This window comes from Exserohilum turcica, assembly GCF_000359705.1.
Source record: "Exserohilum turcica Et28A unplaced genomic scaffold SETTUscaffold_4, whole genome shotgun sequence".
In the NCBI taxonomy this organism is placed as follows: Eukaryota; Fungi; Ascomycota; class Dothideomycetes; order Pleosporales; family Pleosporaceae; genus Exserohilum; species Exserohilum turcicum.
In genome coordinates, this window is record NW_007360247.1 from 1,822,825 (window position 1) to 1,841,780 (window position 18,956).

General features: G+C 55.2%; 6 protein-coding genes across 6 annotated transcripts; 5 read left to right on the forward strand and 1 right to left on the reverse strand.

Moving 5' to 3' along the window:
- Positions 1 to 806: 806 nt before the first annotated feature.
- SETTUDRAFT_180239 (uncharacterized protein) lies at positions 807 to 3,410 on the forward strand (the record flags this gene model as incomplete). Its single annotated transcript, XM_008030360.1, has 1 exon — positions 807 to 3,410. Exon 1 carries the CDS (start codon positions 1,050 to 1,052, stop codon positions 3,408 to 3,410), a length of 2,361 nt encoding a protein of 786 aa, XP_008028551.1. The 5' UTR covers positions 807 to 1,049.
- Positions 3,411 to 3,464: 54 nt separating this feature from the next.
- Positions 3,465 to 4,512, reverse strand: SETTUDRAFT_42859 (uncharacterized protein; the record flags this gene model as incomplete). The annotated part of the gene is made up of 2 exons (XM_008029977.1): positions 3,465 to 4,314; positions 4,375 to 4,512. The coding sequence occupies 2 exons, from the start codon at positions 4,510 to 4,512 to the stop codon at positions 3,655 to 3,657; spliced, it is 798 nt and encodes a 265-aa protein (XP_008028168.1). The 3' UTR covers positions 3,465 to 3,654.
- Positions 4,513 to 6,525: 2,013 nt separating this feature from the next.
- SETTUDRAFT_21540 (glycoside hydrolase family 72 protein) lies at positions 6,526 to 7,934 on the forward strand (the record flags this gene model as incomplete). The annotated part of the gene is made up of 2 exons (XM_008029833.1): positions 6,526 to 6,694; positions 6,754 to 7,934. The coding sequence occupies 2 exons, from the start codon at positions 6,526 to 6,528 to the stop codon at positions 7,932 to 7,934; spliced, it is 1,350 nt and encodes a 449-aa protein (XP_008028024.1).
- Positions 7,935 to 8,457: 523 nt separating this feature from the next.
- SETTUDRAFT_164423 (uncharacterized protein) lies at positions 8,458 to 9,958 on the forward strand. Its single transcript, XM_008030361.1, has one exon. The coding sequence runs from the start codon at positions 8,500 to 8,502 to the stop codon at positions 9,634 to 9,636; it is 1,137 nt and encodes a 378-aa protein (XP_008028552.1). The 5' UTR covers positions 8,458 to 8,499; the 3' UTR covers positions 9,637 to 9,958.
- Positions 9,959 to 10,105: 147 nt separating this feature from the next.
- On the forward strand, positions 10,106 to 11,646 carry SETTUDRAFT_155472 (uncharacterized protein; the record flags this gene model as incomplete). The annotated part of the gene is made up of 5 exons (XM_008030362.1): positions 10,106 to 10,258; positions 10,311 to 10,396; positions 10,433 to 10,980; positions 11,062 to 11,236; positions 11,349 to 11,646. The coding sequence occupies 5 exons, from the start codon at positions 10,106 to 10,108 to the stop codon at positions 11,644 to 11,646; spliced, it is 1,260 nt and encodes a 419-aa protein (XP_008028553.1).
- A 4,100-nt stretch (positions 11,647 to 15,746) lies between these two features.
- Positions 15,747 to 18,076, forward strand: SETTUDRAFT_164425 (uncharacterized protein). Its single transcript, XM_008030363.1, has 3 exons — positions 15,747 to 16,168; positions 16,355 to 16,996; positions 17,047 to 18,076. The coding sequence occupies exons 1-3, from the start codon at positions 16,003 to 16,005 to the stop codon at positions 17,769 to 17,771; spliced, it is 1,533 nt and encodes a 510-aa protein (XP_008028554.1). The 5' UTR covers positions 15,747 to 16,002; the 3' UTR covers positions 17,772 to 18,076.
- The last annotated feature ends 880 nt before the right edge of the window (positions 18,077 to 18,956 follow it).

Consider the following 18,956-nt stretch of genomic DNA (forward strand, 5'->3'; position numbering starts at 1 on the left):
TCTCAGCATGTTCACTACGTCATGGCTAGGCCTCCCAGCCGGGCATAGCGGCACCGAGACTCCATACCAAGGTTCAGCGTGCCGTCACAGCCATAGTGATAGCTACAAGTCCTTCAGCTGAGGCTGTGCGCAATACAGTGTCTGAGGCGTCCCGCCAATTGTGTTTGACCGTCAAGCGATGCGCTGTCGACCCGGTGACAACGCTTGGCATATTAAAGCGCTTAGATAACGAGGTGTCGCTTGCAAAGGGCTTCACCCCGTACAAAGCAACAAACTCGTATGTCGACAGCACCCGTGTCACCCAACCCATGGCAACAATCAAAGCAACATCGAATTGAAACCAACTGCAAGGCACCAGGTCCTACGATAAGTCGCACAGGTGTGCCCCCAAGCCCGCCACACGATTCAGCCGCAACAGCAAAGTGCGTCTGCCTCGCCTACCCATACCCATACCGGAGGCGGTCCACTCTTCTCGCAAAACCATCCAACCACCTGCTACCGCCACGGCCCGGGATTAACTCTGGCCCCACGGCATATATCTCTCTCGAGCCACAGCCCAAGTCACCTGCCTGGTCATGCACATTGGCGGAGGATTCACAGGGGCGGAGTAGCCAAGGCTCTAAATCCAGCGCGGCAGACGCATGAATGAGTGGATTTTCAAGGCAGCGGCAACTAACGCTTAGAGCAGCCAGCTAGACTGAGTCTGCCATGTCGTTAATATGGCCGCCCTCCCGCCATCTGGGGGTCGGGCCTACCCTTCTGTCGACCTCTTTCCTTGGGGAAGCAGGCCTGAAACCCACGCATTGTCGAAGAATCGGCACATTGAGACGAGTTCGGGATACTGCAGGGGGTGACTGTAGACGGTCCTCCACGAAACACGAGACAAGAGCGCCCGCGGCTACATCTCGCATATTACGAATCGATATCCTTAGGACCACTGCGGATTGCTTAGACAAGGCCGCGCCTTCTGCTGAGCGGCACAGCGCTGCTTCACGCCTTTGTTCAAGGATCGACAAGGCTGTACCACATTCGGAATCCGCCTGGCCACCATGAAGTCCTTCATAGCACTATCCGCGCTCGCGGCTGTCGTCACGGCGCAGACCAGCTCGGTTGAATTTGGCAACACTGTATCGCTTGATCTCGAGCCCACAGAAATACCAACAGAACTACCAACACCGACATCGATTAACGATATCGAGGCTGAGCCCACCCCGGTTGAGACCATTTCAGGCCCTATCCAGACTGCAAGGGCCTGTGGGCAGATATCAGATGCAGTTTCCAGTAGCTCATCGGAGCTTCCCGCCGTAGATGCTGAGCTTGCAATTGCATGTCTCAAGTCAGTGCCGTTGTACTCGACAGATGCATCCAGGACGGTTGACGAGATCAAAAAGATGGTCGAGTTCCAGTCCACACTGGCGTATCTCAAGGATCCACCCAAAGGATATCCAAACCCAGCCGTTGATATCCTCGGCGAGTTGGACACGCTCAAGGGCAACGTCGAGTCGGGGAGATATGACAACGAGTACGACTTTGAAGCCGATATCGCGGCCTTGTTGGGCAAGGCGTACGACGGGCACCTGGGCTGGAACGGCATGGCCTTTGCAGGGTCCTTTTTGTGGAGGAGGAGCAGCAACATTGCACTCATCTCGGCATCTACAAATGGCAGCGACATACCTCAGATCTGGGCACTCAAGGACTTCAACAACACAAACGGAGCCTATGAGCCCTCGCCTGTGACGCAAATCAACGGCAAAGACGCAGTCGAGTTCTTGAAAGAAGAGGCAGATACGGTTGCATACCACGACCCGGACACGCGCTACAACGCCATGTTCTTCATGCCGGCATCCGAAAACTACGGCTACTTTACCAATCCGCGCTTCTACCCCGGTGCCTCGACCAACATCACGTACAGGAACGGGACGACGGATCAGTACAGGAACCTAGCCCGCGTCATCGATCCTGATAAATGGTACAACATCGGCGACGGGGAAAGCTTCTACGAGGCTATGTGCATACCCACCGTCAGCACTGGAAACGGAGTCAAAAAGAGAGACATGAACGATCCGCCTCTGCAGCTCAAGAACCCGCGCGACCTCGACTTTGAGTCTGCAGCCTCCCAGCAGAAAGGGTCGGTGCCCTTGTTCTACCCGGAACCCACAATTGTGCACTCGCGGGAGACGGTGCCTCTGGCGGGATACTTTATCAACACGTCTGTGGGCGAAATCGGCGTCTTGGTCGCGCAAACGTTTAACACACCGGACGTGGAATCGGCGCAGGAATTCCAGCAAGTCATCCAGGAATACATTGCACAGGCACAGTCTCGCGGCGTGGAGAAACACATCATCGACATCCGCGGCAACCCCGGCGGCAAAGTGCTATCCGGCTACGACATGTATCTCCAGTTCTTCCCCGCGCAGGTCCCGCAGACGCAATCGCGGTACCGCGGCCACCGCGCGAGCGAGCTCTTCGGCGAGAGCATCTCAAGCTTCGAGGAAATCACGCTGGGCAACGGCCAGCTCTTCACAAGCCCCTTCAGCAACGACGCGTACGTGTCGGCAGACCTCGAGCCGTTCCAGGACTGGAAGGCCATGTATCCGCCTCTGCGCTTCAAAAACGACAAGTTCACCTCGCTCCTGAAATACAATCTCTCGGACCCGGACACCACCAGCAACGAGCAGCTCGCCGTCGGCATCACCGTAACGGGATACATGGACCGCAGCAACTTCACGCAGGCCCCGTTTCGCCCCCAGGACCTCGTCATCCTGTCCGACGGCATCTGCGCATCTACCTGCTCCATCTTCCTCGAGCTCATGGTCCAGCAGTCGGGCGTGCGCTCCCTCGCTATAGGCGGCCGCCCCCAGCTCGGCCCCATGGTCCCTGTCGGCGGCACAAAAGGCACACTCGTGCTCCCTTCCGTCTACATGGAAGCCCTCTCGCTCTACGTCGCCGTGCAGTTCGCCGACGACCGCGCCCAAATCAGAGAATGGGCGACGTTCCTCCCGCAACAGGCGCCCATCGCCGTGCTAGATGCCGCCGTCAATTTCCAGGATAACATTCGCGCGGGTTTGGAATCCGCCGGTGTGCCGACCCAGTTTATCAATGATACCGCGAGCTGTAGGGTCTGGTATGAGCCACAGGATTACCTCAATGTCACGCGGCTGTGGGACAAGGCGGCCAGCGTGGCGTTTGGAGGAGACAGGGGCAATTTGAATGAGCGTGCGTGTGTGGCGGGGAGCGTGACGAGTAGAGAGCAGCAAACGGGCAAGGGAGAGGGCAACCCGGATACCACGGGCGATGGGGGCGGCGACGGAGACGACGACGACGAGGATGCGGCGAGTGGGCTGAGGGTTGCGTGGTCGACGACCGTGGTTTGTGCGGGTGCGGTGGCGCTGAGTTTGCTGCTGCTCTAGATAGGAAATGGGTGGGTGATGATGATTATGATACTCCCTTTTGCGAATTTATGTATTAATTTTATTCCATTGTCTATGGTATTGCAGTGTGAAATGAAATGCCTATTGAGACAGGCTGATTATTCTATATCCTTTGCTCATCGCGTGAACAGGGGGGGTGTTGTGTAGTAAGAAGACGAGTACTGAAGCCGTATGTACTCGTGGGTGGAATTGGTATCAAGGACGTCGAAGCTCTTACGAGTCCTCACATGGCGATTCCAAGCTGCGACGTCTCCCAATCCAAGGCCACAGGCCTCCCTCTGAAGGCCGCCCATCCCAACGTTACACTCTCGTCGCCGTGCGCCGCCGCCCTGGCGAGAAGAGTGCATTTGCCGTCTTCGCTCTGCAGCACATACTGCGCGGGGGTAACCACCAGCTCAGCGACACTCTCGTCGTCGTCTTCCTCATCACCCGTGCGCACACCAAATACCAGATCGGGAAACCTTTCTCTCGCCGCACATTCAACGCTCAGCCCGCGCGCATCCGCGTCGCGCCCAGGCTGCGTAGCCAGAACAAGGACGTCCCACAGGCCGGTGGGCAGCTCGAGGAACGGGGTGCTGAGATCCAGCGTTGCTGTTTCCACAGGCATGCCCACGGTGCCGCCCTTGCGCACGCTCGCATCCACCAGCGGAACGTGGTTCATGGCGGGGTTCCAGGGGTTCTGCGACAGCCATGTGAAGGCGGCGGGCCTCTGTGCGGAGAAAGTCACGGTGCCGGCATAGGAGAAGACGTCGAGCGGGATGGAGATGCGGATGACGTTGTTGCTGTGGTGTGTTGCGTGGATTGCGGCGGAGTTTTGGAGGCGGTGCAGGGGGGTGTGCGAGGCGGGGTGGGAGGGGAAGGTGTAGTCTAAGTCTTGGTTCAACTGTGTTTGTGGTTAGGGACTGCGGTGGCGGCGGTAAGCTCTCTGGGAGGAAAGGCGTACGTCGAGCGGGAGAAGGGCATTGTCAGAGGAGGCGGGGGCCGCGTCTTCCACAAGCGGCTTCTGGTGCTGCAGTGAGGGGTCCAGGTAGGTGGCGCGGGATAGGGCTGGGAGGGCGGCGAGGACCAGAGGGATATACATGGTGGCTGGGCGTTGAAGGTGTAGAGGTAAGGCGTAGCGCTCTGCTGCGTCGGCGGGCCAAGTCCAGCTCTTTATCTCGTGCTATATCCCTGCAGCGGCTGCTGGCCTTACTTGGTCTCTTTGTCTTTGATCAACTGCGCCGCACACGCATAATTTCGCAACTCGGTCGATGGAAATCAATGTCCATGTACTAATAATCTTTGCCAGGAGTGCGGCTATTGAGGATTGTGGGATGCGATCTGCCTTGTGCATGGCGCCTGTAGTTTGCCTGTGGTTCGCCAGCTGCGAGGCTGCAGGCGGGGGGTGCGTGTGCGGCGCGGTTGTTGCAGTGGAGGCGGGCAAGGCCTTGAAACTATGGTTCGGCGGCTGGGGCGATGAATCGATGGCAATTGGCCTCTGGTAATCCTGTTGCATTGTGGTCGGCGGGATGGCGCTGGGAGAGAGAGCATGGGTAGGGGTCGATGCAGTAGTGCCGTGTAGTGGTAATGTGTGGTAATCATACATGTAGGGTTGGTCTTGGCATGGTGCGCAAGGGCGTCGTCTTGCACGTCGTCGTCGCAGTATGGATGCAATGGCATGTCTCTGGTAATATGTACATAGGGCATGTCTCCAGTCATGTACAGCAAGGGATGTCCTGGCATCAGGCCGAATCGACATGTCTGCTGCAAGTCCGTCTGACACGTCTGGGTGGTGCGCAATCTGTCAGACGAGCTACTGGTTTGAGGCTAGGGTGCAGCGAGCACATTGAAGCCGTCTCGGCCCGTTGAGCAGGAACAAGCTATTGCTGACACGAGAAGGCGTTGAAGCAAAAAGAAGCCGTATTGGGGACAAGATGGTGGGCGGTTGAGGGGGCTGGAGGGGGGTGGTGATGGCGACCATGGGCCGTGGCAGATGACGTATCGAGTCGAAAAAGACGCAGGCCAAAAGGGGCGTTACAGGAGGAAAAAGCATCCGGGTGATGAGGATGCTGATCTCGCCTCGCTGCCGTTGGTCGAGTGTGCGTGTTGTTTGCAGTGGCGGTGACTGCAGTACACGACTGGCATGTTTGTTGCATCGAGCATACCAGCGCGGGGAGTCGTGTTAGTGTTGGAGCGAGGCGGAATGAATCAGGCGGGGCGGAACAAGTCCCGCGCCGCAAGTCATTCAAGCTCATACCACCAACCTCGTCGCGAATCTCTCCTCATCGCTTCCCAGATCGCCTCGATCCGATGCACCAACGTCAACAACTCGTCAGTCGCCTTTCTTTTGGCCGGCTGTGCTCGCCGTCCGGATCTCCACGGGCCGCCCAACAAATGGCAGCAGCAACCGTTGCCCTCGCCAGCTCGCACTCGTGTGTGGCACTGTGTGGGCGGCCATGACACGGTCGCCATGTTGCCAGTAGCGACACGACAACAACGGTAAAGGGCTTCCTTTTGGCCCAAAATCCCCGATGCGCGGTATCGGCCGTCCATCAGCACCAGCACCAGCGTCTCCTTCTCACTCAGCCCCCCCGAGCGCGGCGCCACTCCAAATCTCCGGCCCCGTCTCCAAGCAGCAGCGGCTGCACCAGCGGCAGCACCAGCGACCACGGGCACGTCGCGAGGCTGTGTCGATGGGCGCAACAGCAGCGGACGCGCAATTCACTGTGATTAGAGGCTCGTCCTGCCAGTCAATGGCCGCCGTTGCCCCTGACCAAGGCTGGGCGGCATATTGCTAATTCGAGCCTATGGACTTGGCCGCTTGGTATCCGCCATTCCTGCCGGCACGCCAACACTTGTCGACTTGGCACGCATCAGCGCCAGACAACCCACGGGGGTTGGCAAGTTCCACAAGGAGCACCCGGGCCTCACCAAGAAATTGGGGTGCGCCTGCTTCAAATACTTTTGCCAACCCGCCTCCCACGCTGCCTCCCAATGCTCTCGGTGTGAGGATCGCTTTTCCCTGCCTACCAGTCACTCGTTACATACACTTCCCCTTCGGTCGCTCCCCTTCTACCTTTGTTTTAATTCTCTTGTCCTTCCTCATACCACAGCCATGAAGGCCCGTCTTCTGCTCTCCGTACTGGGCGCAGCCGTCGCTCCCGCGCTCGCTGCCGTCGCCACCCGCCAGACAAAGGGAAACCTGCCCCCAGTCACCGTCAAGGGCAATGCCTTCTTCACCGGCAATGATCGCTTCTACATCCGCGGTGTTGCTTACCAGCCAGGTATGTTGCTGCGCTACCGAGCGGCCACTGCAACAACACAGATACTTACACGTGCATAGGCGGTGCCTCGGACGCGGCTGACCCTCTGCTCGATCTCACGAGCCTGAAGCGCGATGTCGAGAACTTCAAGAAGCTGGGCATCAACACGATCCGTATCTACACGATCGACAACTCCAAGAACCACGACGAGGGCATGAAGATGCTCGACGACGCTGGTATCTACCTGGCCCTCGACGCCAACACGCCCAAGTACTCACTTAACCGTGAGAACGCCAAGACGCTGCACACGTCGTACAACGACGTCTACCTGCAGTCTGTGTTTGCTACGATTGATGCCTTTGCCCCCTACAACAACCTGCTTGTTTTCTTCTCCGGAAACGAGGTCATCAACGCCAAGAACAACTCCAACGCCGCCCCCTACATCAAGGCCGTCACCCGCGACATGAAGCAGTACATTGCCAACAGGTACAACCGCGCCATCCCCGTCGGATACTCGGCTGCCGACGTCTCGGAGAACATTGAACAGCAGGCCTTCTACTTCAACTGCGGCACCGACGATGAGCGCTCCGACTTCTTCGCCTTCAACGACTACTCGTGGTGCGACCCCTCTTCGTTCACCATCTCTGGCTGGGACCAAAAGGTCAAGACGTACGGCTCGTACAGCAAGCCCATCTTCCTGTCCGAGTTTGGCTGCATTACCAACACGCGTCAGTGGGGTGAGATTGCTTCTCTCTACTCGAAGAACATGACGAGCGTCTACTCTGGTGGTCTTGCGTACGAGTACACTGTTGAGCCCAACGGCTACGGTCTCGTCGAGGTCGGCTCTGGCGGCAAGATTACGCCCAATGCTGACTTCGACCGTCTTGCCAAGGCGCTCAAGAACACACCCAACCCTACCGGTGACGGCGGCTACAAGCAGGATGGCAAGGCTTCCGAGTGCCCCAAGGAGTCTGACAACTGGCAAGTCGAGGGTACCAGCCTGCCTGCCATCCCTAAGAAGGCCGCGCAGTACATGAAGGATGGCGCTGGTAAGGGTCCTGGTCTTTCTGGCGATGGCTCGCACTTCTCTGGTGAGCCCAGCGAGTCGACTGCTACTGCTGGCTCTGGTCAGCCTTCCCGCACTCCCGGATCCGGCAGCAGCCCCAACAACCAGGGTGCTGCCGCTGGCCTCGATATTCCTCTTCGCTTCTTGGGTATGATTGCTGCCAGCACTCTGTTTGGTGCTGTGCTTCTGTTTTAGATGAAGTAGCGTTGGGGTATATACCACGTGGGGCTGTTTTGCTGTGAGCAAGCGTATAGCATAGGATTGTAGCAGATTTTTTGGTTTTCCTATTTGTGTCCGGAGTTTCATCGGCTGTCCAACATTGCAGGCGCCAGGCCCTTCTTTTTTTTAGCATTGTGTAGTAATCATACACATGGTTTGATCCACTAATTTTCTACCACTTGACAATGCTGCACTGAGCCAGAGTAATCTTGGTGAGACGTTATGCAGTGATATTGCGGCTGCTTGGTCCACCCTGGCAGTCTAAAGTCGATATGTGGTCCAGGCAATTGTGATTGCAGTGTCGGTGTCCGTGTTGGGTGCTGACTAGTGCGGCGTTTGGATTGGACCCTGCGTCTGGAAGCACCCAGCAGCCATGGAATCTTCTATGGCTGCGACGACACATCCATAAATCTCAACCCTAACCCAACCTCGATTTGGCCTCCGCCCCTCATCAAGCTGAGGACACGCGTGCAAAACGCCCCCGCAGCTCCGCCCATCACTCCGACTACGCTTGTTCCGCTCCAGTGTCCGCTACCCCGCCATGGACGATGCCCGCAAAGGCGACGCTGCGCTCAGCGCAAGCAAGCCCGACGAGGCCATTGAGCACTACACCAAAGCTCTTGGAGTCAACCCTACCGCCGTCAAGTACTACATAGGCCGCTCTACAGCCTACCAGCGCACTTCACAATACCCCCAAGCCCTGCACGATGCCGAGGTGGCGGTGGTTCTTGCGAAGAAGCGCGGCTCACGCGAGCTCATCAAGGACGCCCAATTCCGACGTGCCGTCGCGCTGTTCCACCTTGGAAATTATGCAGACGCCGACTTCCTTCTGCGCATAGTCAGGGAACTCGATGAAAAGGACAAGATGCTGCCTATTTGGGAATCCAAGGTCGCATCCAAGCTCAAGGATGTACCAGAGGGCGACGAGCAGAAGACCGTCACCACCAAGGAAGACCCCGACGTCCAAGTGCCCAGCGCGACCACGTCTACCGCTGTATCCAAATCTGAAGACTCGGCAGCAAAGCAGGCCCCAAAGCCGCCTGCGCCGACACCCAAGGAGAAGATCAAGACGGACTGGTACCAGTCCAACGATACCGTCACTCTCAACATCATGGCAAAGGGCGTGCCCAAAGACAAGGCTGTTGTAGAGATTGAGCAAGACTCGGTCGCCGTCTCCTTTCCCATTGTCGACTTGTCGTCTGAATACAGCTACAACGCCGATCCTCTCTTCGCGCCCGTCGATCCCTCGCAGTCCAAATACCGGATCACATCAAACAAGATCGAGGTGACGCTGCGGAAAGCAACAGCAGGCGTGAAATGGCACAATCTTGAGCGCGCCAATGGCGATGCAGCCACTGTTGCAACATCACAGGCATCCACCACTACTTCCACTGTCAAGGAGACTGCCCCCGCATACCCAACATCCTCCAAGTCAGGCGCAAAGAACTGGGACAAGCTGGTGGTGAATGATCTTGACGACAAGGACGAGATTGAAGGTGACGAGACATCTCACTTTTTCAAACAACTCTACAGTGGAGCCACGCCCGAGCAGCAGCGAGCCATGATGAAGAGTTATTCGGAGAGCGGCGGTACAGTCTTGAGCACCGATTGGAGTAATGTTGGTAGCAGGAAAGTGGTCCCGGAGCCGCCAGAGGGAATGGAGGCGAAGAAGTACTAGTACGATTCACGTTTAGTGCATTTCATGAATTACGCATAGCAAGGTGTTTGGGAGGTCTCGATTCTGCATTCATACAAAGCATGACACGATGAATAGCATGCATTACAAATCCACGTGTGGCTACGCTACCCCTCAAGAACGGGTCCTGGTTGCAGTGCATTACTAACGTCGCATCGTGCTTCCGCCGAATCACCGAGCTCGCACCCGACGATACGTAATGAGGGGCGGTTTGAAATTCCAGGTTCCCCGCAAACGTCATACCAATAGCATGGCAGACTTTGCCTTGGCTGAGCCTGACTAGTAACTTTATCACGACCATCCACATCTATAGATGGTTCCTCGCTTAGGTAGCTGGGGACTGGCCTTGCAGATGTTTATCAGGGTTTTACGTGCATTTTTTACCATCACGCCAGCCAATTTCTACAAAAGGACCCGTCAAACGAGGCAATATCCAGGCATTTGGAGAGACATGGCGACTGCATGCAAGATTCATCTCGAGGCTTCACAAAAGCCTCAGTTCTACGTCGAAGGATTGACTTCTGAGAGTGCCGAGAAGGCGAGTCAGCTGCTCCAGGCCAACCATGACCAGTATCATACTTTTTTCAACCAGAGTGGATTTCACGTAGGTTTGTTTTATTGTTGGTCAAGTGGCATGAGATGCTCATACTGTCTAGAACCACATCACCCACCACCTGCTCACGCTGTTCGCCCTCAACGCCTCTCCTGAAGAGCTCCAGAAAGCCTACGATGCAAACGCGTCGTACCAGCGTCCCGTGAAACTCTAGGAAAAATCTAGCGTAAACGACATGCACGACCCAGAGCGCTTCAAATCATACCTCGGCAAGGAAAAATACTATCACGACTTTCTCGTCTACTTCCAGCAGGAAATCGACAAGAAGGGGTGGCAAGCCACGCTGCACGAGTATGTATTTTGCCAGACGCCGCGCGCAGACGACATGCTCGTGCGCATGTTTTCGGGGGTCCTCCATCCAATTATCCATTTAGGCTTTGGTATCGAGTTCCAGCAACCAGCCATTATCGCCGAAGCGCTCGCGCAAGCCGCTGTGCACAACAACTGGATCACATCGCTATTTCTAGAGTGCGAGAAAGCAGCCCGTGAGCATCGAGGCAAAAAGGCATCGTCTCCCTCGATTGTGGAAATCCTTGAGCAGTGCCGGAACAACGACACGCTGAGGAACTCGGTCAAGTATGAAGATGTGGATAAATTGCGCCATGGGGTTTTGAAGCGAGCGCCGCAAGAGATGATTCGCCATGCGGCTCAATATACGATTGATGAGGAGGACGATATTGAGAAGAAGACGGCTGAGATGATTAACGCCAGTAGTATGTGCCCCCTAGATGTCTACAAACCCCCCTCAAAAGAGCCAGGGTATCTGTATGCCTGTACTAACGGGACTTGAACAGTCTACTTCACAGCCGCAGCGCAGCACCCGCCTCACTCGGTCAAATTCGACTTTTTCTTCATGCACAGCGTCACCAGCAGCATCTTCTTCTCGGCGTTCCTAGCGCCGTCGTCGTCACTGGCACCCGGCGTGCAGCGGCGGATGCTGGAATGGAAAGTATGGCACGACGTGAGCCTGTACGTGTCGCAGGGGGAGTCCTCGGCTGCTCCTTGGCGAAATCAAGCATTACTACGAGTCCAATAGCGCCGCGGCCGCTCGGCCCGACAACAAGCACAATAATAACAACAGTGACGATGACGACGACAAGATGCATGCGGTGATTGCGCGCGCCCGCACGCTCGACGACGACGGCCATGCCAGCAAACTGGTGCGCGCGCTCGCGCACGCCAGCTCCACATGTGCGCCGTGGGACGCGCAGCCCGGGTTCGCGGTAAAGGGGCGGTGGTGCAGCGCCATTGCCAGCATGGCGTTGCACAGCGTCCAGGCCGGCGACGCGCGCTGGCTCAGGAGTTGCGGCTTCGACCAGGCGTGGGGCCAGGTGCCCGTGCGAGAGGGGGGTGAGGGTCAAGCGGCTGCGAAGCTTTGAAGATTGGAATGAAAAAACGGTCAGTTGGTCATCATCGTATGATTTTGGCCTATCGTATCTGTCTAGATGTATCTATGTACGTATCTATCTATGTATGGAACGCTGTGTTGTTCATTACTTACTTAGCAGAATACTGGGACGCTTGAATTTACTCTACTCCACTCCACTCTAGTCTACTCTGGTCTACTCTACTCTACTCTTAAGTTATTTCAGCCTATTCTCACTCACACACCTTCTTCGTATTCATATTGACTCGATATGACATGACACGACATTGCATACCAGCCCTACCCTGTCTATCTTATCCTATCCTATCCTATTTTCACTCTTTCAAAAAATCCCTCTCTCTCTCTCTCTCTCTCTCTATCCATATCCATATCCATATCCATGTACATGTACATGTATGCATTCACCCACAGCGCTACTATCCATCCATCCATCCATCCATCCATCCATCCATCCATCCATCCATCTATTTCCCCCAATCTCTTTCCAATTCTTGCCCAAATCTTACTTTTTAATTTCTAAATTTCTAGATTCAAGCTTACGACGGTCCTCGTATACAAGCCGTTTATCCAATCATCCAATCATCCAATCATCATCCAATCATCACGTTATCATCAGCATCAGCATCAGCAGTATCATCTAATCAATGAATGATAAAAATTTCCAGCTCCGCACAGACTCTTTTTTTTTCTTTCTCTTTTTCATACGGGGATGTGGGTTTAAGTTGGGTTTAAGTTGAGTTGAGTTAGTCATGGAGAGTAAGTAAGACGGAGAGTTTTTTTTAAAGAAAAAATCTTTGTTTATTAGGGTTTTTCGCGGCATGCTATGGAAGTCTAGCTAACTGGGTGTAAGTATGTGGCTGGTTTGTAGTTTGTCTGGGTATACATGTGTGAGTATGTGTATGTGTATGTGCTCTCTTTGTTATTGGTCTATAGACGAACAAGGAACACCCCCTTCCCTGCTAGAAAAATGTAGGGGCCTCATATATACACACACACACACACACACTCTCTCTCTCTCTCTCTTCAAATCTTCTTTCTTCCCCCCTCAATCTCGTGTTCTTTCTTGACCTTTGAACGTCCGCGGTAATTTAGATCATCATGTCTATTTCTTTTCTTCTTCTTTAATTTGCTGCTTTTGGGGCCGAATTCCCATTTTGCGTGTTCTGTCTTAGTGTGATTTGCTTTTTTTCTTTTTGGCTTGGTTGGAGTGGCGGTGCAAAAGAGGGTGTGCTTGGACATGTGGGGCCACCCTCCCAACATGCGGGTCTCTCCGTCGGTGGTTATTGTCATGGTTGTTATTGTTATTTGTTTGCTGTTGTCGTCATGTGTAGTAAAGTAGATTATACTTGGATGTAGTATATGGCACTAGCACAAACACATGTACTTGGCTACATGATTGCGTGGGGAGCGGGAGTCGGAAGAAGAGGCCCACGGCGATAAACCTTGGGGCCCCCCTCCCCTTTTTTACTTTTTGTGTCTGGGGGGCATCGGTTTTCTAGAAGCTTATAGCGCCGCGCAGGAGATCCATGCATAAAACATTTCCAATAATACAAGACATAACTCACAAACATATAGAATACTTACGTCATGACCACATCACTCACTCACTCACTCACACACATCAACTGCCGCCTATCTTCCCGTTTGCTGCTTGGACTGGGTCTAGGAGGCGCTAGGAGAAAGGGCACTTGCAAAAAGTTAATCTCTCTTTGCTCTCACACACACCGAGTTTGCGATGCGATCGAGGCAAGCCAAGACCAAGGCACGACCCGCCGCCACTACCGACTGCTGATACTGCTGGGTGTAACTGTGCTTGGTAGTGTGCTTGGTAGCTGATAGTAGCTGCGAGGGTATTTGGTTTTTTTTAAGGTTGAGACGATTGTTTTTTGTCCCGCGGGCGCGTGTCGCACCGTAGGCGGGATCGACATGGTGGCTATACGTTCAGCGTTGCAGGTTGTGTTCATGTGCCGGGCGGAAATGAGGGTGTGGTGGGTTGGGGGTGGTGGGCCAGTCGGGATGGTTGGCGCTTGGTAGTAGAAGGGGGTATGTGCACGGGTAGGGGGAGGGAGAGACAGGGAGGGGGGGTTTTGTTGGAAGAGGGGTGGGATTGTGGTGATTGCGAGTAGTAAGAAAAGAGTAAGAGTAGAGAAAGGCATGTACTGTACTGTTGGTCTGGCGCGCACGCGGACGATGACGGCTACGAGCTATGGCATGGCCATGGCCATGGAGTGGCTGGACAGGGCGCGGCGCTTGGCTGCTTTGGGCGACGCTTGGACTTGGCGGCTCTCGGATGGCTGGACTCGGCTAGCTTGGCGGCCTCGAGCGCGCTAACACGAACGAGGCATTTCTCACCCCTTTGCACCGCTGCCCCAGCACTGCGAATAGGCCACGACCGGGGGCAGGGCACACACTGTGCAGCCCATTCCACTATAGCAACGCACAAGTAAGAAGATGCAATTTCGCAGCCATGCGCGCGCGCCTATCGTAATCCTAGCAAGACTAACGGCAGTAGCAGTAGTGCAAAGCAGCAACGGGTGCTGACAAGAGACGATCAGCTGTGCATAAGCTGAAGCCGCAACAATAGCAACCGGCAAATCACACCGCACCTCGTAGTTTAGCCAGCCGACGCACAGGTTGCGCTACTGCAGGAACAGAAGACGCTTGAGCCTATCGATAGGCTGCACCCCTCCGATGCCGATTCGGGGCGGCGAGGGGGGATGTGTATGACACGGGGGGGGGGGAGGGGGAGGCGGGCGGCCAGAGGCGAGAGGCGAGAGTAAGAGGGTAACTGCCTATATGTATGTGTTATACTACTTTGACGCAGGACAAGACGGCGGCCAAGCAGCTAGACAAACGGCCACATGTCATGGGCACGCCGTGTAAGATGACTACCAAGCATGGTAGGTAGATGTCGAGCAAATGTGCGCACCGCCGCGATATTGCCGCGCCCTCGGGGGTCTCTTGGGGTCAGTTGGCGTAATTTCCTGCCCCGCCTGCCCGCGCGAATAGCAGCCGACTACGCTGGCCCGCCGCCGGCACCCTATGGCAGTCAGCCCGCATGCGCGAGTACATCGACACCCACACCGGCTGTTGGTGGGACACGAGGCGGGACACATGGAGAGACCCTGCTGCCCAGACAAGCAGGTGGGCAAACAGAAAAGAGCGAGGGCTGGTGGAGCACATGGATGGATGGGGACGTGGACGCCGCTGCCGATAACCGCAAATCCATTGCGATGTGCGAAGGCGACAGAGCCAAGGAGATTGCGATGACTGCATCGCGGGCGCACGGGGGGTGGCCTCGCCGCCTGTCCAGCGACAATACTACAACACAAGCTATCTGTCGATATACCGACCACGACCGGTTCGGCTCTATTACGCCGTCGCGACGCATGTGCCTAGAGTACGGCCAATAGGCAAATGACGCGGTGGAGCGCTGTGGAACGAACCGCGCCGCCGTGTGCAAGACGAAGGCCGAGGGAGGGCGGCCTAGCGGTTGGTTGGTGGTTGGTGGTAGTAGTGGTAGTAGTCGCTGTGCTGGGCAGAGTGCGAGGAGAGCGGTGGTGGTGGTGGTGGTGGTGGGAGGAGAGGAGATGAGATGAGATGAGCAGCGCCGCCCACGCGCCCACCAGCACCCACCAGCCCCGGCCAGCACCATGACGGCCAGCACCACGATGCCAGGCACCGCATGCACCGCACCCACTGCCGTCGGTACCACGTCCTCGACCAGCCCTCACGAAGCTGTCTGGCGCTGCCGTTTGGCTGCAGCGACGAGATAGACGCCTCGCTGGCCCTGTTTCAGCTTACCCGTTGCGGGCTAGCCGCCGGTGCGCAGCGCGTCACGGGCCAGGCGCAGGCGTGGTGGCGCCTTGCCAGGGACTCCCCGGCCTCGCCGCTAGCCATGGTTTCGCCCTCGCTAACTCAAAGCATGCCTTCATCTCCCCTAAAAGCGTCTTCTCTTTGCACGGCCCCCCCCCAGCATCATAACCGCTGGCGCTCCTCAGGCCCCATTTCCCTCGCTCTTTTTCTATTGCCCTTAGTCGCGTCCGCTCCTTCACTCGTCACCCTTTTGGCTTCACCCCCAACACTCGCTCTCCCGACCCGCCTTCTGCTGTCCTTTGCGACGGCGCCACGCTCTTTACTTGCGCCTTGCCTTGCCTTGCCTTCACCTTGTTTTTACCAGAGCACGGGATCACGCCTTCGCACCCCCTTGACAAGTTGCGAATCCACCTGGAACCCCAACGTTACTTGGCCATTGGAAAAAGCACCTGCGCTCGCTGCCGTCGCGAGACATAGTCAACCTCTCCCTTCTCGCTATTACCCCCGATAATTCAGACCCGCTCCATTCACCATGAAGTCGGCCGCCTCCCTCTCCACTGCCGTAGCTCTGCTGTCCGGCACCGCCAACGCCTTCTGGCGCATGCCCTGCCACGACCCCATTGCTCTTGCGCGTCTTGATCCTATCGTCGACCGGGACGTCGCCTCGGCCCACGCCCATACCATCCACGGTGGAAACAGTACGTATATACACCATCTCCTCGTTTTTGCTCCGCTGTCATGTTGTGGCCCCGCTATGTCCGAGCGCATCAATATAAACATCTATTTCGGGCCTGTCAGCAACGCCAAATCAAACCCACCCACCCGCTTGCCGGGTTTTGTCTCAAACACTCGGAGTAGAAACATGAATTGCTAACCCATGCTAGACTTTGATGCCTCAACCACCTACGAGATGCTGCGCTCGTCCGAGTGCACATCTTGCCAGTTTGATGATGACAAGTCGGCCTACTGGACCCCTACGCTGCACTTTGTGCACGAGAATGGTAAGACCGAGGTGGTTCCCCAGGTCGGCGGTATGCTCGCATACTACCTCCTCCTGGGCGACAACATCAAGGCCTTCCCCAAGGGCTTCATGATGATTGCCGGTGACCAGCGTCAGCGCAACTTCACCGGCCCCATGCCCGACCCGCCAGTCTACTCATGGACTGCCAAGGACCAGACACAGTTTGCCCTCAGCCAAAAGGCTCTCGGCTTCAACTGCCTCAACTACAACAAGGCGCCCGAGGGCTCGCGCTACCGCCACTTCATGCCCGACAAGAGCTTCATGGACGACAACTGTGTCGATGGCATCCGTGCCGAGATCATGTTCGCCTCGTGCTGGAACGGCAAGGACCTCGACACTCCCGACCACAAGAGCCACGTCGCCTACCCCAGCATGATTGATGGTGGCGTCTGCCCCGAGGGATACGACACGCGTCTCCCTACCCTCTTCTTCGAGACCATCTGGAACACCTACAAATTCAAGGGCCAGCCTGGTCAGTTCGTCTGGTCCAACGGCGACCCAACTGGTAAAGTCAACTCACTGTGAAATCCTTGACCATGGCTAATCCATAAACAGGCTGTGGTTACCACGCTGACTTCCAGAACGGCTGGGACATTGACACGCTCCAGTCCGCTGTTGACACTTGCACAAACCTTTCTGGTCGTGTCGAGGACTGCCCTGTCTTCTCCGGTCGTCTCCAGACCGAGGATCAGATGAGCCAGTGCAAGATCAAGGACATTCCCAAGTTCCTCGACGGCGACGACTGTGCCGGCCCCACCAACGGTCTCTGCGGCAACGTCCCCATCCAGTACGGACCCGAGTACGCTGCTGCTCCTCACAAGAAGCCCAACAGCAGCAGCCCCGATGACAAGCCCCCTACGCCCAACCAGCCCTACGCCCCTGCTCGCTCACAGGGTCCCGGTGGTATCTCCGTCTACGACGTCAAGGCCAATGCCGTCAAGCCCACTCCTATCCCTGCCAAGAACGACAACAGCTACCCTGCTCAGCCTCCTGCTCAGCCTCCTGCTCAGCCTCCTGCTCCCGCCAAGGACGTCCAGTCTCCTTCCCCCGTCAAGGATGAGCAGAGCTACCCTGCCATCACTCCCTCTCCCATCAACAGCAAGCCCAAGGACGACGATGACTGCATCATCAGCACCACTACCTACACCAAGGATGGTACTGTCTACGTTGTTGCCATCAAGGAGGTCGAGGTCACTGTCGATGCCTCGTCCGAGAGCAGCAAGTACCGTCGCCATGCGGCAGTCCACCGCCGCAACCAAGGTGCTCTGGGCCGTCGTTAAAGCACGAAAGAGACGACTATTCTTTCTAGTTCTTCTTTTCTTCTCCACCCTTTCTTCTCCTTTGTTTTATCTTCCGATTTTTACTCCAAAAAATCTCGGCAAGAACAATCTACATGACCATTTTTCTAGACGCTGCAGGAAGAGATAAACAAAGGTACTAAAGAGGAGATTTTGGGAATGAAAGCAGAACTTAGGACAGAATCGAAATATTGTTTGTCGTTTTTTTTGAACATACTTTATCTCTTTCGCACAACAACCTACCTTTCTCATGACTTTTGTTTTCTTTTTCTTTTCTTCATTTAACGACCCCCCTCCGAAATAAAATTTTACTAAAATTTCTCAAGAATATGTGTAGGGCGTGTTTTTTTTTTGTGTGTGTGGTTGTTCTATACCTTTTTCCTTTTTGCTTCTTCTCTGCAACGCGGTTTTTTTTTGGCTTGGCTTGGTTGGTTTGGCGGTTTTTTTTGTGCGTATTTTTCTGTTGGTGATGCGGTATGATCATATCTCACAAGCACTTTTGGGATTTTTAAAGGAGTGTAGACCTTTGAGTTTTTGATATACTCTAGGTAGCGAGGGGGATGGTGGAGGAGGGGGGGGAAGAGGAGCTGGGATTCTCTTCTTCTTCTTCTTTTCCTCCCCCTACTGTCAGTACTGCGTGGTTGATGGCTCTCTATATATATATGAATGTGCAAATCTTTGGTATACTTGATCCTGTTTGTATGCGCTGAGTTCGTTTCTGTACAGCTTAATGTTTACTCTTATTGTTTAGTGGGACAGAAGGAGCTGGGGTTGCGATAGGTGGGGGTTTGTGTGACGATGTAGTGCAAGACAAGGGGGGTATATTATTATTGTTCCATTAGAGTCTAGTGAGCTCGAGGCTATGTAAGACTTTGGCCGAGGCCGTTCTAACTAGATTTATTTACAAATACGAGTTTGTGCTTGAAGTGTGTCTGTGGTGCTTCGGCCTTTGTCTAGGTAAGCGATAGCTATCGCTTACTAGACGCCTAGTGCTAAAGAGCATTTTGATAACAGAAAGAGATGTTAGAAAGCAAAGCAATCCTCCAGCGGGCTCTTTTAGGGATAAAAAGAAAAAGTTTCGACTTAGGTAGTTTTAATGAGTAACTCTCTCGTTCATTTTTAATGAGTCTTCATCTCAAGTTTTAGTGAGTAACTCTCTCGTTTCGA

Bases quoted from the DNA above. Each gene is read 5' to 3' on its own strand.
- SETTUDRAFT_164423 (XM_008030361.1), top strand. From the start codon at position 8,500: ATGGACGATGCCCGCAAAGGCGACGCTGCGCTCAGCGCAAGCAAGCCC.
- SETTUDRAFT_164425 (XM_008030363.1), top strand. From the start codon at position 16,003: ATGAAGTCGGCCGCCTCCCTCTCCACTGCCGTAGCTCTGCTGTCCGGC. The intron at 16,169-16,354 runs GTACGTATATAC...AACCCATGCTAG, and splicing joins TACCATCCACGGTGGAAACA to ACTTTGATGCCTCAACCACC. The intron at 16,997-17,046 runs GTAAAGTCAACT...ATCCATAAACAG, and splicing joins GTCCAACGGCGACCCAACTG to GCTGTGGTTACCACGCTGAC.